Here is a 17,156-nt window from a genome sequence, read left to right as displayed (position 1 = left end):
CCTTGATAGCATTCTGGAAATTAAAAGACAGGGTTTTCTACAATCATGACTTGAGCAGAAAAACGACTCTTGCAGTATATCGAGCAGTAATAATTCCCACCATGATATATGGAAGCGAAACCTGGGTGCCGTACGCATTAAACATGTTGCAACAGGGACACCTTAGACAACTGTTAAGAATCAAATGGTACCACCAGTCTCAAACGTATCAGTCCTAGGAAAAGCAAGCTGCGAGAGCGCTGAAGTCATGATTACTAAATATCGCTTAAGATGGGCTGGCTACTTATGCAGGATGCAACAAAACCGGCTACCGAAATCTCTTCTTTACGGTGAACTTGTAGAGGGTTAGAGGAAACCAGGTGGAGAACTGAAAAGATACAAGCATGTTTTCCATAAAAACTTAAAGGGGATAAGTATGCATCATCAGTGGGAGGAAGCAATGCACAATAGAATGCAATGGAGGAGAATTGTAAACTCAGTTAACAACGACAATCAAAAAGTACAGAGGCAATAAATTAATGAGATTTTTGAATGTCCGGAGTGCGAAAAGAGATAACATCACGTATCGGGCTTTTCAATCACAGAAAAACTCATGAAAGAAATCGCCTTGCCAAATACTCGTCAGCGAGTAATGGCAGTAAGTAAGTTTTGAATTAATATTCAGAGGCCTTTTAGAAAATATATCGCTTCTAAATTAGTTTTTAATATTTTCGTGGCAACACCTTCAACAGAAATTACTCCAGGCACAATCTTTGGAGAATTTAGATTCCATGTTTTATTATTCCAAGCGTTTTAGTTCGAAAGCAAGGTTTCGGTCTTTCAAAAATACCAAAACAGAGAAACAGATTTTTCCTGCTCTATTAATTTCAATTATAAACGCCATCTTATCGACTTTATCGATTAAGACTTTCTCTGGCCGATTATATTCCACCGTTCTGTCTGTAATTATTGGACGGTCGCAGTATAATACGGTGTCCGGTGATTCTAGAACTGCTGCATATGAGTATTTGTAATAGGGCTGCTCAGGATAATTAATAGGTCTATACTTTAGAGCCAACTGAATATGTAGAATTTGAATACCTGTTTATGTCTACTGAGATTTTTTATGTCTGCTTATGATGCTAACATAGTTAGCAAAACTCGTCCAGTGTAAATGTAAAAGTATTTTGGTGAACTAGTGTTTTATTTTGCTTTGCTGGGTGCCTAAATATTTATAAGTTTGGCCATCTTCAAGATGAGGGATGTTGGCAATGAGTTCATTGATGTGGATTAACACACCTTTGTTAATAGAAAATATGGCGCACTTTTCTAACTTAAAGTTCATTTTAATGACATGACTAAATATTTTGTTTTTCTCAAATAAGGATGTGATTTTATTATTTTATTTATTTTATTATTGATTATGGCTTTACCCTTATAAAGTGCAATTAAACCAAGGACTAAAGCATATGTAGTTTATAATAAAAATAAAAATTGATCACTATCATTCTCACAATTTGTTTTATTGCGTTTCAAAAATCGAGCGCTTCTAATGGAAAACCCTTATATCAAAAATGGGACACACTGTATAAAATTTCCTTACATCAAAAATATTGCGATATAAGAGAAGAAAATACTAATCGGCGTATCCAAGCATATCTCAGAAGAATATCTTTGATTTACTAAATTAAATTAGAAAATCCCCCTATCTGTATTGATAATTTTTGTTATAAACATTTAATTCTGTTTTGTTATGACTATTATGACTTATTTTTAAATAAGATTGGAAGTTAAAAGTTCATGTTTTATAAATAACTAATCCAATTAAATAAACTGGTCTAAAGGTTTATTAATAAAACCAGTTTGTAAATAAAACACGCTTTTTTTTCGGTCTATATGCGTTAATTCAATCTGACTGGACACAGGCGGAATTAAAAAGTGCACCTTGGCTGACCTAAACAGAGCTCCGCTAAGGTGGGTGCGATGCCCGAGCTAGGAGTAGCGATCACGGTTGTACTGGTGAGAGAAAAACACACACCCAAAATCTCCGCTCGAACGTGCAGAGCTGAAGTTGGACGACGACCGACCGAAAATATGTTGCAATTTTATTCTTTCTATTCTTGGATTTCGTTTATGTAAAATATGCTGAGCAAATACTAAATTGGCAACTATCGTTATAAATAAAATCTGAAAAACACTAAATAATTTTATGTTTTTATTATTTCTGGATGATCCAAAGACTGATTTACACGGTCAAAGTGTACTTGTTTCAAATATACTTAGACGCTATACGCGACTCACTTGGAACCCCCCTTGGATCGCATCAACCGATTTAAAATCAGTTGGTACGATCCAAACAGTGTCCAAGTGAGTGTCCAAGTGATATGGGCCTACATTTTGACAAAAGTAAATGTTTTTCGGAAGCTGACTTAAAAAAAGATTTTTGTGACGCATAAAATATAGTATTCGATAATAATATAGTTGGCAAAAATGTGGAATGCTATGTTATTATCACAAATGATTTTTGACAATAAGCTTCATAAATTTTGAATTAATTAACGTTTGGGATTATTTTTGATATCCTCTAACGGACAAACAAAGCACTTTCGTATAGAGGTTATGTGCAATTATTTTGATTCCAAAAATACGTAGTTGTTCGACGTCCATGGAATGGTGGGGCAGCCTGTATATTTTGCAGGTCCGCTTTGGGGAAAAATTCTGGAATTCTCGTTTTTTTTGCATGAGATAAAAAATGTAGTAAATACCAGAAGAACCATTTTACAAAAAAAAATCATTGGCGTTGGAAAATATTTCTACAAGAATTTATGTAGGGGTGGAGGTAGTTTTCACCCTTCACGTACCTCTTTTGGACTTTGATCTTATATAATATGTATATTTTTTAATGTTTGAGGCTCTCTAATGGACAAACGAAGAAATTTTGTAAAGAGGTAAATTGCGTTCAGTGCTCTTATTTTCATACCAAAAATACGTGGCAGTCCACGGAATATTGGTACACCCTATGTAATATAACTTATTTTTGGCTTAATTAAATAGTTACTAATTTAATAAGAACAACAATAATAAAAAGATATGGGTTAAAATCCATATATTCGTGTTTAAACAATAAATGTATTTAATTTTATAAAACAAGCTCTGTTATTTTTATGAAATAAACTATTATTTTCAAAGCATCGGCATTAACATTATGTTTTACAGAAATTAAATAATTTGTTTTTGCATACACATTTTACATAACCCATCTACCTGTTATTTAAACAATAAAACTGCAACATATTTTGGTCAAAAAATTTAATAATTTCTGTGAGCGGCATTATAACGCGTGTTTTTTGCCCTTTTAACTTTGTTAATTCTGACATAAATAAACTACATTTTTTATAAAAAAATGTAAACTATTTTAATATATAAATAATATAAATCAAATAATATATCTAAACCAACATTTTTAATATGACTGTTATTTTGTGCATTTCATAAAAAAAAAAATGTAGTATATTTAAAAGAAAGAATCGAATATTAAGGGCTATGCGTTTGTCGTAAAGATTTAAGCTATAGAAGTTATAGATTGGTAATCTTAAATCATAATAAACTTACCTCTCGGTATACTCGTCCATATGAGCGTACGACTGAACGGAATTTTCTTCGATTAAAAACTTTACTCGTTGATAGAAGGAAGCTGTAACTGAAGGTGGCTGTTTTCTTAAGAGAACTTCTACCGGATCGTTACTAGATATGCACATGATGTGATCTGAACAGCTTGGATGAGAGCAACATTCGCTGTCAGAGCAGTCCACCATACCATCTAGAAATAAATTAAAGTTAGTGCTTTAAATTAAAAAAAAAAGAAAACTGTCGTTAAGTACCTATAACCACAGCTTATTCCATACAGCAAGTTATCTCACGATAATTTACATGAAACACTGCGTACCTACCTCGATATTAAGCGCTTAAGGCAAGTTGACAGAGGCCAAGTGTACCTTGACTAAGTCCACTTGGATGCTGCCATATAACTGTACTATAATAAGTCTGTGCGTGTCTCACTTGCACGCTACTTGTATAGTATTAACTATTTTATCCAAGTTGACTTGGAAGGCTTTGTAATATTCAGGTAAGTCGGCTGGCTGCCAATTTATTTAGATGTTACAAAGCCTTCCAACTCCATTTGGATACTACAGTTGATACGATAGATGCAGCATACAAGTAGATGCTCACAGCATTCATGTACGTATACTTATATATGGATGTTGTGCGTGTCTTTCTTGTAAAGTGAAAGTATATTACCGTGATCATTATCTATGTCATCTTGGCATTCTGCTTCTAGGGCTATGCTGCAGTCGAAACCGGCCCAACCTTCAATGCAAACGCATTTATAATAACCTTCCTCCAGTGTACATTGACCATGTCCGGAACAGGCATTTTCACATCCAGCTAAAATAAAATAAATATCAAATATAGAAATTTAAATAAAATATTAAATTAATATTTCTACAATCAATGTAAGTATCGTCCCTTCTCTATGTTTTGTTAAATTGTAACCATATATTCGTTTGCTTGAAATTAAGATATGTCAAACTCTATATGTCAAAATTATTGATAAGGGAAAAGCAGAATGTCCACTGGAGAAACAGACAGGAGCGCAGGCAAGATCTTCATCCAAGAACCTAATTCTAAAACTACAAAGGGACTGCTAATGCCAAGCAGAAATAAAGTGCGGAATACAACCGGTCTCTGGATCATATATCATGACATATGTCTCTCAAGTGTTACCTGAACAGGCTCAACCCGTATTAAGGAATTTTTTGCTGCCGACTCGCGATGGAGATCCTAAAACGGCGGATAACAACATAATATGCTATTGCAAGGTTTTGAATCGCAAGCGACACTTTCTATTTGAGACAGCAAAGCTAGAACCGAGAGATTTATGCTCCCATTCTATCAAGGATCTGCGCAAGTTAGTGCAGGATACAGGGATAGGAGAGTGGGGAATATTGTTGCCGGCACAGAACGGCCCCTTAATAATGGGAAAATTTTCTACACTAGGGTGAAGAAGAAAAACGGAATTCATACTTCACCACTTACTTGAGTTTTTATTGTTGTATTTATTTTTTATTTTTCATCTTTTTTTTAGTTCTGTTAAACATATCTCAATTAACCTTAAAAACTACCTTCATTCCGTGGTACTTCTTCGGTGGGCTTGAAATAAGAAACTGATAAACCAACAACCGTCGTAACAAATATAAAGGTTTTATAACAGCTAAGTATAATCGGTAGAACAGACATTCCGCCAACTTGAAAACCGCTTATTCTAACTACTATCCCCTCGTTGTCTAATTACTAGCAAATTTCAAATGTATAAAAATCTAATAAGTACCTATATGAATACACAAAAATCGCTACATGAAATGTTCTTTATATATGTCAAAAAATAATATATACTTATTAAAATAGATTAATAATAAGGATATCCCATTATAATAGACGATAACATAATCCATAAGGTAATAATTGAGAATTTTATTATCGACGTTCTATCGAAAAGAAAGCTTGTCTAATTTTTTTTGACAATGACTTTTTGCCAAGTTGACTATTGTTTGCCATCAAAATAAGTTTTCCCATCTATTGTATAGCTAGCTTTCAAGATTCTGTTCATTCTTCGAGAAAGTTTTCCAAAATATTTAGCTCTACAGCTAATTAGTATTCTAATATCGTGTAAGGCATTATGAAATTCAGAACTTACTCCATCATAATTGGAAAGTTTTTAAGCTCGGAAAGAGCCTTTTTTCCAGAAATCTGATATAGCGTATGATATTTCATGCGCGTTGCCCGCGTTGGTGGAGATTGATTTTCTGAAACAAGTTTATTATGATATTGCTATGAGTAGTAATGAAAAATGCACTTGCCTGCTGGATTGCATTTCACTCTTAATCGATTTTTCTTCGCCAAGGTGTATCTTTACACTTTCAATTAGCGATTTTATTAATTGAAAACAATTAAAATATACATTTTTAGAATGATAAATTGATATAATTAAGAAGATATGTATAGTTAGTGAACTTTTTGTTCGGTTTAGAAGTTAACATTAACATGTTAAGATTGAGATGACTCGTCTATTTAAAAATAATCATATTTCTTTAAATCCAAAACATTCATAAATAATTATTGATTTTGAAAATATTATTTGCAAACTTGGGAGAGGGAGATCAGACAAGGTACAGATATGATAGGTTTTAGGTGATAGCTTTCGTTCAAGACGCATTAATGTTTTTTTGGTGGGCAAGTTTTGGTTATTGGGACAAATAATTGGAATAAAGATTGGTGGAGTTTCATTCCGTCCTATTGGCTTTACTACCAATTTTTCGATCTCTTCTGAAAAGAGTATGATTACTATTGATTACTATTGAAATATTTAGTGGCGGTGTCTTTTTTTGTATTTTATACCCGTTATCCAATTTTTTTTTATTCGTATATTTAATTGTTAAGTTGTGTTTTATTATTTTGTTATACTGTTTTTCGTTCGGAGTTCTTAATTCTTAATATTAAGTTAATATTTGTGTTTTCAAATGAACAAATTTGATATATTAACAAAAAAATATTTTTTGAACAAAGACGACAATTCTGCTAATTAGACTCGGTCGATAAGCGGTCTCATTCATAACCAACCAACGATATACTTTTCAATTTATATTAAAACTTCATTCAGAACCTCGAAATTAGTGGAATAAATTAGTGGTTTCAATTAAACTTTACACTTTTTAGTTTACGATCATTCACAATGTTTTAAAAACACAAATAAAATTAATAGAATATCCTATCAAGACTTGCGTTATTCAGTTGTGTCCATAGAAAAAGATTAATATTTAGCTTATAAAAAAATCAACTTTTTATTTCTAACCACAATTTCTCTTGGCGGAAGATAATCAAAGGCCAAAATGAAATTTGCAAATTTTGAAGTATGATTAGTAGAAAACTTAAAAGTTTTTCTACTAATTGAAAATGTCAACCACCAATTTTGACGTTCTGAATGCTTACACTGAAATTAAAGGAACAAACTTCTACACTAATTAAATCACTAATAATTTATTCCACTAATTGCGAGATTCCGAATAAAGCTTAATCATAAAATAATATTAGTAATTAATAATATTATTATATCGGTAATTGTAACTATTTAATTTTTAATAGCTAACTTAGAGATTCAAATGAACGTGAAATTTAATTTTATTTGTGCAAATATTTTAATTATTACACGTTTTCTAACAAATCTAACTATATTTGGCAAATCACTAATCAAAATGTGAATCCATTTAAAATAAATCCATATAATAAAGTTTTTTGGAAAAAAAATTAATCTTAATATTATTTATATTCATGATACACAATCATTTCATAAAACACCGTACGCCTCTTAATATTTTATAAACGAAATCGGGCTTGTTTTATGTTTTTACAACTGTGTGCCCCTTGCCGATGCCCCGCAGCTTTAGATCCGCCGGTCGAACTATACCCATTCGTACCGATGTTTTTGTTCCGTATGACTTAGTGAGACAATAAGAGCCTTGATGAGTGTTCTAATATTTTCCAACTGTGACTGGGCGAATATATTAGCAAACAAGTGAACAAACACGTCAACTTTAGCTCCGAGCCTAGCATCCACAGTACCTGCGGGTGGGAACCTACTTACTAACAGAAACCTCTTCAATTTTGAATGTAATAAATGTGGTCTGTTTTGAATGCATTAAATCTACAAACCTTAGTATAAGGACAGCATTCCTATTATTATTATTACTTTTTATAAGTTCAGAATAGCATAGTTGAATTTTTGGGAATAGTAACCAAAGTTTTCTCTGTCATGCTCTTTCCCCTTGCGAATTCCAGGCAAAATACGGGACTCTTCATTTTATTTAATAAAATAAGTAGGGCTATTTACAAATTTAGCGGTTGGTTTGCATAACCTATTCTCCCAAATTTCCATAATTTTGCTTAGTAGAGCGCATCGGAAGTAAGTCCGAATAAAAAACATATAATAACACAACCCAGGTTCTTCTATTTCCTTATTTTTGTTTAAGTTGTCTGTTATACAGTTGGTAAAAATCTTACCTCTTCAACTTTGTTGAACCACCCTGGGTATGTTATACTTATAAGGCATACTATAAAGAAAGCACTATATCTGAAGATATGGAAAAAATCTCGGAAAAAATATATTTTATGTAGGTACCATGATGGTACATGGCATAATAAATATATTGCATGATTGCAGCCAAAACTGTGCGGCAGCGTAACAGTTACAGTTAAACCTTTTCACGCAGCTAACACACATCAATGATGGAACATTGGAGTGGGACAAAATCATCATCCGGAGGTAAAATACCCCCTCAATCGGATCTCCGGGAGGGGGTGCCTATTCGAGCGTATTATCGGAGAAACAAAAAACATCAATGTTTCACGTTTGCGGCGTGGAATGTCCGCACTCTACTGGACAAGATAAATTCAAATCGATCAGAGAGAAGAACAGCACTGGTCTCTCAGGTCTCTCAACTCCACCGACTAAATATAGATGTTGCCGCTCTTAGCGAAACCCGCTTCGCGGATGAGGGTATCTCACTGGAGAGCATTACACCTTCTTTTGGAAAGGTCACCCCGCAACACACAGGAGAATTCATGGCGTAGGCATTGCAATCAAAAACGAAACCGCCACAAAATTAACATAAGTCCCTATTGGTGTCTCCGAACGTCTTATGACCCTAAGGTACCCCATATCAGACAAATCTTACGTCAACATCATTAGTGCATACGCTCCCATCCTAGACACTAAAATCGAGGATAAGAATAAATTTTACCAAGCCCTACAAAATGCTCTCCAACGAATTCCAAAGCACGAACGAATCATTTTGCTAGGTGACTTTAATGCTCGTGTCGGTAGACAACACGAAATATGGCCTGACGTATTGGGAAAACATGGAATGGGAAACGTAAATAGCAATGGCGAACGCTTATTAACAACATGCACAGAGTATAATCTATGCATCACCAATACGTGGTTCATGTTGAAGGACAAGTTTAAAGGTACCTTGAAATATCCCAGATCAGGTCACTGGCATCAATTGGACCACGTAATCGTTCGAAAAACGCATCTAAAAGATGTCAGACTCACAAAAGCCAGAATAGATTCAATTTCAAAAATGAAAATCCAGTTAAAACCCAAACATCGACACTGTAAAAAGCAAAACAATATGACCAGATTGAACGTACGCGGTCTAGAGACAAAAAATACCGCCGTCGCCCTCCGGGAAGCCATCAAAGAATCACTTCCACCGATAACTTCAATCTCAATCTTGGAAGCTAAACAAGGCTGGACACGATTAAGGGATGCCATTTATAAAACTAGCGAAGCAGTACTGGGAAAGTCCAACAAAAAGAGACAACCAGATTGGTTTAACGAAAATCAACCTCGTATACAGACCTCCTTGGAACAAAAGCACAAAGCACATCAAGCAGTCACTGCAAATCCACACAATCCAAGGCGGGTAGATAACTTTTAAGCAGCCAACAACACGCTTCGAAGAAATCTGCGCCAAGTAAAGAATGATTGGTGGTCACACAAGGCTAATCAGATTCAAGAGTACGCCACGCATCACGATTATGGTAAATTCTTTGAGGCTGTTAAAGAAGTATACGGCCCAGCCAAGAAGGTAAACTGCCCAATCATGGCACAAAATGGCGAACTTCTAAAAGAGGAAGAGCAAATTAGAAACCGCTGGAAAGAGTATCACAGCCATATCCTTAACCAAGAAAACAACCCCAATATAGAAGCACTAAACACAATACCTCAGTATAACAGCCTCGATGTATTAGATACCCCAATAACGGAACAGGAAATAATGGCATCCATAAAACAGCTTAAAAACAACAAATCAGCTAGCTGTGACGCGATCCCGGCGGAAATCTATAAGTGTGCAAGTAAAGAACTTATTGGTCATCTTAAGGCTCTCTTCGATGTCATATGGGAAAGCGGAGAGGTACCTCAGGATTTTTGCAACGCGAATATAGTGAATATATTTAAAAGTGCATCAGATTGCGGAAATTACCGGGGAATTTCACTATTGGCTATCGGAGGAAAAATTCTTACAAAAATTATATCAAATCGCCTTCACTCACATATAGAAAGAATCCTTCCAGAATCGCAAACGGGTTTTCGCACCAACCGTGGCACCGTCGATTCCATATTTTCCATCCGCCAACTACAGGAAAAAGTAAAAAAGCAGCAGTCTAAACTTTATGTTGCATTCATCGATCTAACAAAAGCCTTCGACTCTGTGAACAGAGATGCACTTTGGGCAATTATGAAAAAGTTCGGAGTACCCAACAAATTTCTTACAGTGTGTAAAAGCCTCCATAACAACAACCAGTCAAGAGTGTCACATCATGGATCACTGAGCGATCCCTTCCTGTCTAATACAGTAGTTAGGCAGGGATGTGTCTTAGCGCCTCTTCTATTCAACATATTCATGGCAGCGCTCTCCATTATAGTGGACAGCAAACTGCAGGAGAGAGGATTTGGCATTAGATACAGATATGACGGCGGTCTGTTCAACACAAAAAGACTGAGGGCAAAAACACGTACAAAATTCATCACAGAACGTCAATATGCTGATGACTGCGCTCTAGTTGCAAACACGTTACAACAATTACAAGAAATGTTGAAGACATATACCTGGGCATACGAGGCTTTGGGCCTTAAGCTAAACATCGACAAAACCAAAATCATGTGCACTCCCCCGGAAGATCATAACAATGCTATAAAAATAGGAGAGGAACTATTGAAATATGGAGCGGAATTTAATTACCTCGGCAGTTTGATTTAGAAAAAGGCCAATATCGACTCTTAAATTCAGCACATGATTATCAGCGCCTCAAGAGCATTCTGGAACTTAAAAGACAGGGTTTTCTACAATCATGACTTGAGTACAAAAACGAAACTGGCAGTGTACCGAGCAATTATAATCCCCAACATGTTATATGGGAGCGAAACCTGGGTGCCGTACCGCCCGCCAACACATGAAGGCATTAAACAAGTTGCAACAGAGACAGCTTAGACAACTCTTAAGAATCCGGTGGTTCCATCATGTCTCAAACGTATCGGTCCTAGAAAAAGCTAACTGCGAGATTATTGAAGTTATGGTTACAAAATCCCGCTTAAAATAGACTGGACACGTATGCAGAATGCAAGAAAACCGCATACCAAAATCTCTGCTTTACGGTGAGCTTGTAGACGGTAAGAGGAGGCCGGGTGGACAACTCAAAAGGTACAAGGACATTTTCCACGAAACTTAAAGGGGATTAACATGCAGAATCATTGGGAAGAAGCAGTTCACAATAGAACTCAATGGAGAAGAATTGTAAACTCAGTTAACAGCGACAACCAAAAAGTAAAGAGGCAGCAAAGCAATGAGATTTTTGAATGTCCGGAGTGCGGTAGGCAAATAACATCACGTATCGGGATTTTCAGTCACAGAAAACCTCATGAAAGAAAACGCCTTGCGTTACCATCTTTTGATGCGTATCGAATACTCGTCAGCGAGTAATGGCAGTATGTATGTATGTATATTGCATGATCCAAAAATTCTATATTTAATAGACATTACAATTTATTTTAAATAGTAAAATCTGTAACGAAAATATTTTCGTTACATTTCTTTTCTTTATATCGTTTATACGATTTTATATATTCATTATCGATTTTTTGCGGAACCTCGACAGTGGTACACATCACTAGCGATGGTTGTTAGTTTAAATTGTTTAAATATTTTATTTATTTTCTGGTTGCCTATCGGTAATCGATTATAATTTGTTTATTTGTAATGAAAACGAAGGTTTATTATTAATATTTTGTTTACTGTTGTATAATTAAGATGCCATTATTATACACATTTTTTTGAAGGTATGTAAGAAATTTTATCGTATGTATTATTTTTATTATTAAATATAGAATTTTTATATTGACATTTGGTACTTAACGCATGGCTAAATGAATGGGAGAATTCTATAAAAGGAACTGTTTTGCCGAAAATATCTCTCTCTCATCTCGATCTTCTTTGAATTAACATCTAGTTTTTTTTCCAGACACCGGCACGAGGTACGGCTTGGAATTTATTTATTGGTTTAATTTTAAAACATTTCTTATTATCTAATGTGATTATTTGATTTAATATTTTGATTTAATTATTTTATAACTTTAATTTCCTTTTTATATTCTATTTTTTTTATCTCTCAGTTCATTTTTTTTATCATCATTTCTTTGTCTTTTTATCTTGGTAGGACATGTATAGTAGTTTTATAAATTTTCTAATATCTTTAATTTATCTAGTATTAATTAGTTTTATCTTTTTTCCTTATGTACTGAGACGCAAGCTGTCGAACAGGAACCCGCAGAAGTGTTCGAGTTAGCAGTCTCAGGGGCCATGAATAGAACCAGCCACTGCAAGAGTATTCTCAGAGACGAACCTGGAGGGACTTTATTATACGACTATGTCACCTTTAACGAATCCTTGCTTCCCAGAATGCAACTCTTGTTTTACCTGGACCCTGTAGTGGTGGTGTCTATTGGCAGGCCTTTCGACAGATGGATTTTTTTTTGTTTTTGGGTCACTCTAGGGAACGTATCTTTATCTCGTATCTGCCAAATTTATCTTAACTTATCTTTATCTTTTCTTATCTTTATCTTATTTGGCGGATGCATTATCTTTGTTCCTGGAGTGAAATATCTTTTCTTTCAGTTTTTATCTGTCGAATTGTGGCACTTATCTTTTTCCGTATATCTTATCTCTATCTTTCTATTTACCTTTATCTTTCTATCTAGTTTTTTTATTTTATTTTATAATATCAAATTTTAGTATTAACATTTGTTCTAATTTAAATTTTCATATATTTCTAGTTTTATTATCTTATATATTTTTTTATTCTTTTTACACGTGTCTACAAATTAAATCAAATAATTTACTGTAACAAACAATTTTTTTTCAAGTCGTACCGAAGTGATTGTGGTGGTCTGGAGTTTAATTTTTAGAGAGAAAGAGAGAGAGCTATAGAGAGATATATATTATATATATTTTTTTTATCTTTACTTTTTTTTAAATAATTTGGATAACTGTTCAAGCATTTTTATCTAAACTGTCATTGCCTATTTTTTTAAAATTTTAATTTTATTTTTTATTATAATGAGTAGTTGGATTTAGATTGAATATTGTTTATTTCAATCACTATCTATACATGTCATTTAAATTTTAAGTATTGTAAGAATTATTTAAATATAGCGCCCAAAAATAGGTTGGCAGCTCTTGTAAGAATTATGGGTAGTTAGTTGTTATGGTGTTATCAGTTGTAATTATTGATAAATAAACAAAATTGGAGAAAAAAGAACGAAAATTATTTCAAGTCGTTTTTATTGAAAAGACAATAAAAATTGATGCTCCCCCTTTTATAGTATTATTATTGTACAAAACTGGATACTTATCAATTGTGCTGAGTAGAATCTACTAGGAAGATATGAGAATTTTCCCTCCCTATAAGTAGCTCACGCACTGAGACTGGTGGAGTCTCACAAGCTCTCCAACGTTAGCCGGACAATCACGCTGCCCACCAGCGGATGAGTGCAGCGAAGAGAGTGATGCCTTTCTCCCAACCAACCGAAGCGAAAAGTATTGCAGTTATTTGTTACTGATAAGACTGTCACAGCCATTTGTAGTAGAATTGTAAAATTTGTTAATAGAATATGAGTTATTAATGAAATTTTCTATTGTCTTATTTAATTCCAAAGCATACTTCCACAATCAAGTAACTTTTAGAATTTTGTGGGTTACAAATCAAAGCCTGCTTCATCATAACTATTCGTCTAACGAAACAATTAAAAACTTGCAGATAACCCCTTTTTATCAAAAGACTACTGATAAATAGTTATATTTCTAATTAGTGAAGGAGAATACGTCATACTATAGAAAACAGACTCGCCTACTTTATTTAGTGTGAAATTTGATATCGAGTGGGAGTCGGGTGACAGCAGCGGGCCTAAATTTATAAAATCGATATTTCTTATCGCTTGTCTGTAGGCGTGTGTCTAAGACTAGCGGCGTTAAAATTAAAAACAAGCTTATTAATTTCAAAGGAAATGAAGGGTTGGCTGGGGTAACGTTTTGATAGCAAAACGAACAATTGCAATGTAAACCAGGCCTCCATTTCCAGTTTGATAAACTTTTGTTCGTTTACATTGTGGAAATTATTAAAATTTAAATTATAAGTGTATTACATAAATTATATTTTGTGTCAACTTATTTGTTTTCTTGATTTCTACTGTAGTGGCTCGAAGTCGACGCTCATCATTGGGATTTCGGAAACCATAAGAGATACAGGATCGGTTAAAGGGAGGTAAAGCTGCGCAATTTGATGCTCAATAAAATGCCGTATTGCATTTTTATTTTTTATTTTTTTTTGCATAAAATATTTTGGTGATGGAATGTTCTCTCCGAAATGTCGGCAAATATCAATATATAGTGTTAATATTTAATTAAAAATGGATTGAAACAGTTAAAAACCTAAACTTCCAAATATCAAGTCGAAAAGCGTGGTCTCTACTGAGAAAACTTGGAGGTGGAAATTCTCTTCAAAAACTAAAAAATACGTAAGTTCAAATTTAGTGGCCTGTCACATTGTGGAGATATCCAAAGCACCTAGACTAGTTCACACATAAAGGGCAAAAGAACATCTAAAATCGTAAATTCCCAATCAGCAGAAAATGAACACTTCTTTCGCCATCGAGAATATAACAGTTGCCCTTAAGAATGTTACCCCTGGGAGAGCTCCAGGGTTTGACGAAATCCATCCTGAATTCCTTCTCAACTGCGAAAAATACACAAGAGTTTGGTTAGCACGTTTCTTTACAAATATAATGCAGACTGGTGAAATTTGTCGAAAATTAAAACGCTCAAATATAATAGCTGTCCAAAAACCTGATAAATTAGCTGATCAGCAAAGAAGTTATCGACCAATTGCGTTGCTGTCAATGATGTACAAATTACTAGAAAGAATAATCTATAATAGAATAAGCCCAGCTATACTCAAAGAGATTCCATTTGAACAAGCCGATTTCATATCAACAAGTAGCTGCACCGATCAAGTATTATCCCTCACTACATACACCGAAGCCGGTTTTTGAAGAAAAATAGAACACCCTGCAGTATTCATTGATCTGTCGGCAGATTATGATACTGTTCGGAGGGAGAGAATAATATACAAATTCCTATGTATAATATAAAATTCCTTGTAAACTCACAGCGAAATTAATAGAGAATATGCTTAAAGACAGAGTATTTCAGGTGATAATGGGATCAGAAATCAGTACCCCCAGAAAGCTTAAGAATTGTCTGCCGCAAGGATCGGTACTGGCGCCTAGTGTTTAGCCTAGATACTGCAGATATGCCAATATGGCCAAGAAGAAACTTAATGTCTACTTCGATAACACATTACTTAATCGTAATAAAAACCTATATTTAGACTTCACTCTCGACTGAACATTAACTTTTAAAGTGCACCTATAAAACTGCTAAAAAAGTTAAAAACCAGAAACAATATTATCAAGAAACTCTGTTGTTCGACATGGGGAGCATCAGTATCCACATTTAGATCGTCTGCTGCTGTAGAACTTGTTTACTCTGTAGCGAACTACTATGCTTCAGTATAGTTAGAACAGCTCTCATATAAAAAGATTGACGCACAGTTAAAAACCAGATTTCCCACCATGTCACCTCCGCCGAACCAAGAGGCTGATCAAAGAATATAGAAAGATACTTAAAAACAGAAAACTTCCACTAGATAATTGTATGGAAGATGCAAAAAAGAACCGACTACATTCCAGAATTCCAACTATAAAAACTAAAATACTAAACTACTATAGAAACTTAGTTTAATATTACACAGAGATGGGCTCACAACTGGTTGAAAGCTGAACAAAACAACATTATGACCCAGTGGCGGCTCGTCAGGTTAGGCAAGGTAGGCGGCGCCTACCCTAAAATTTTGGCAGAATTTAAGCGGTTTATTACATTACATTATTTACTATCCAATACATAAAAATATAGTTAATACACGGAAGTGTGTTTTAATAATCAATATTATTTTAATATTTGTGGTCTTGTATATTAAAATATTCACTATCGCTGGCGTACGCTGACTGTGCCGCTGCGTTAGAAAACAAAGTAATTTTGACCGTTGGACTGAGTTTGCTCGGTGATTTCTCCATCGCCTACTATCAAAGTCGATGCACGACGTACGGCAGTCTTTTGTCTCTGTTTAACTCATCGTGCGGTAGCGACGCGACGTAAGTCGGAGTTGTATCGTATTAAGGCGGGGCTTAGGCGAAATCACCGGTCGATTTTAATGTATCCGTTGTCCAACGATACGTTGATATGATATTAATTTTATTGGTAGAATTTAAAGACTTTCATTGGTTAGAAAATAACGCAGTTTTTAAATTTATTGCATTTTCATGCCTCCGTTTATCGGATATATGTTGGTGCCATTTTATATTTGCGTTTCCATAACGATTTTGCTATTTTACTTATATTTTTATTAAGGTTAGATTAAATTTGTCAAGAAAATGTCAAAACGTCCGTTATCGTATGAACGGGTCCGTTGATGGGCTGAAGTAAAATATTTACGGATGAAAAGTGGCACGAAAACACTATGACCAATCAGAGCACCGTCGGACCAACGTATCAACGTATAACGGATGTATGAAAATACGTTAAGGGGATATTCCCGATATTTCATAAGGGGATATATCACATTTCGTTAAGAAGATATTTCATATGATTCATTATACGTAGCATTTAAAGCTTTTATATGAAAATTCAAAAAACGTTTCAAGCAAATTGGGAACATTTTTCGGACTTGTCCGAGATTATTCAAAATGATATAACCGGTTGTATTTCAGAACACGCCACAGAAATAAAAGAATCCGAAATAAAAATGCGCGTTATTTTATTCGGTGCAAGAAGACGATACAGCAGATATTACAGAAATGTCTCAGTGTGCTATTTCAATTCGATATGTTAATAAAAGCGGCTAAGTCAAATATCTTTGCGAATTGTATTTTATGAAATATTAAATAA

At 34.3% G+C, this 17,156-nt stretch overlaps 1 protein-coding gene across 1 annotated transcript in view; it reads right to left on the bottom strand.

Annotated features, from left to right (window-relative positions):
* The window catches only part of LOC115875724 (teneurin-a), a 214,986-nt gene that overhangs the window by 174,419 nt on the left and 23,411 nt on the right, over positions 1–17,156 (bottom strand). Inside the window, exons 4-5 of the mRNA XM_030891237.1 lie at positions 4,279–4,425; positions 3,592–3,799 (exon numbers count right to left, since the gene is read on the bottom strand). Of these exons, the coding sequence (XP_030747097.1) occupies positions 3,592–3,799; positions 4,279–4,425 (355 nt within the window). The remainder of the gene's footprint in view (positions 1–3,591; positions 3,800–4,278; positions 4,426–17,156) is intronic.

Source organism: Sitophilus oryzae, unplaced genomic scaffold (genome assembly GCF_002938485.1).
Source record: "Sitophilus oryzae breed Bouriz unplaced genomic scaffold, Soryzae_2.0 scaffold_1394_pilon_pilon, whole genome shotgun sequence".
Lineage (NCBI taxonomy): Eukaryota > Metazoa > Arthropoda > Insecta > Coleoptera > Curculionidae > Sitophilus > Sitophilus oryzae.
This window is presented reverse-complemented; position numbering and strand designations above follow the sequence as displayed.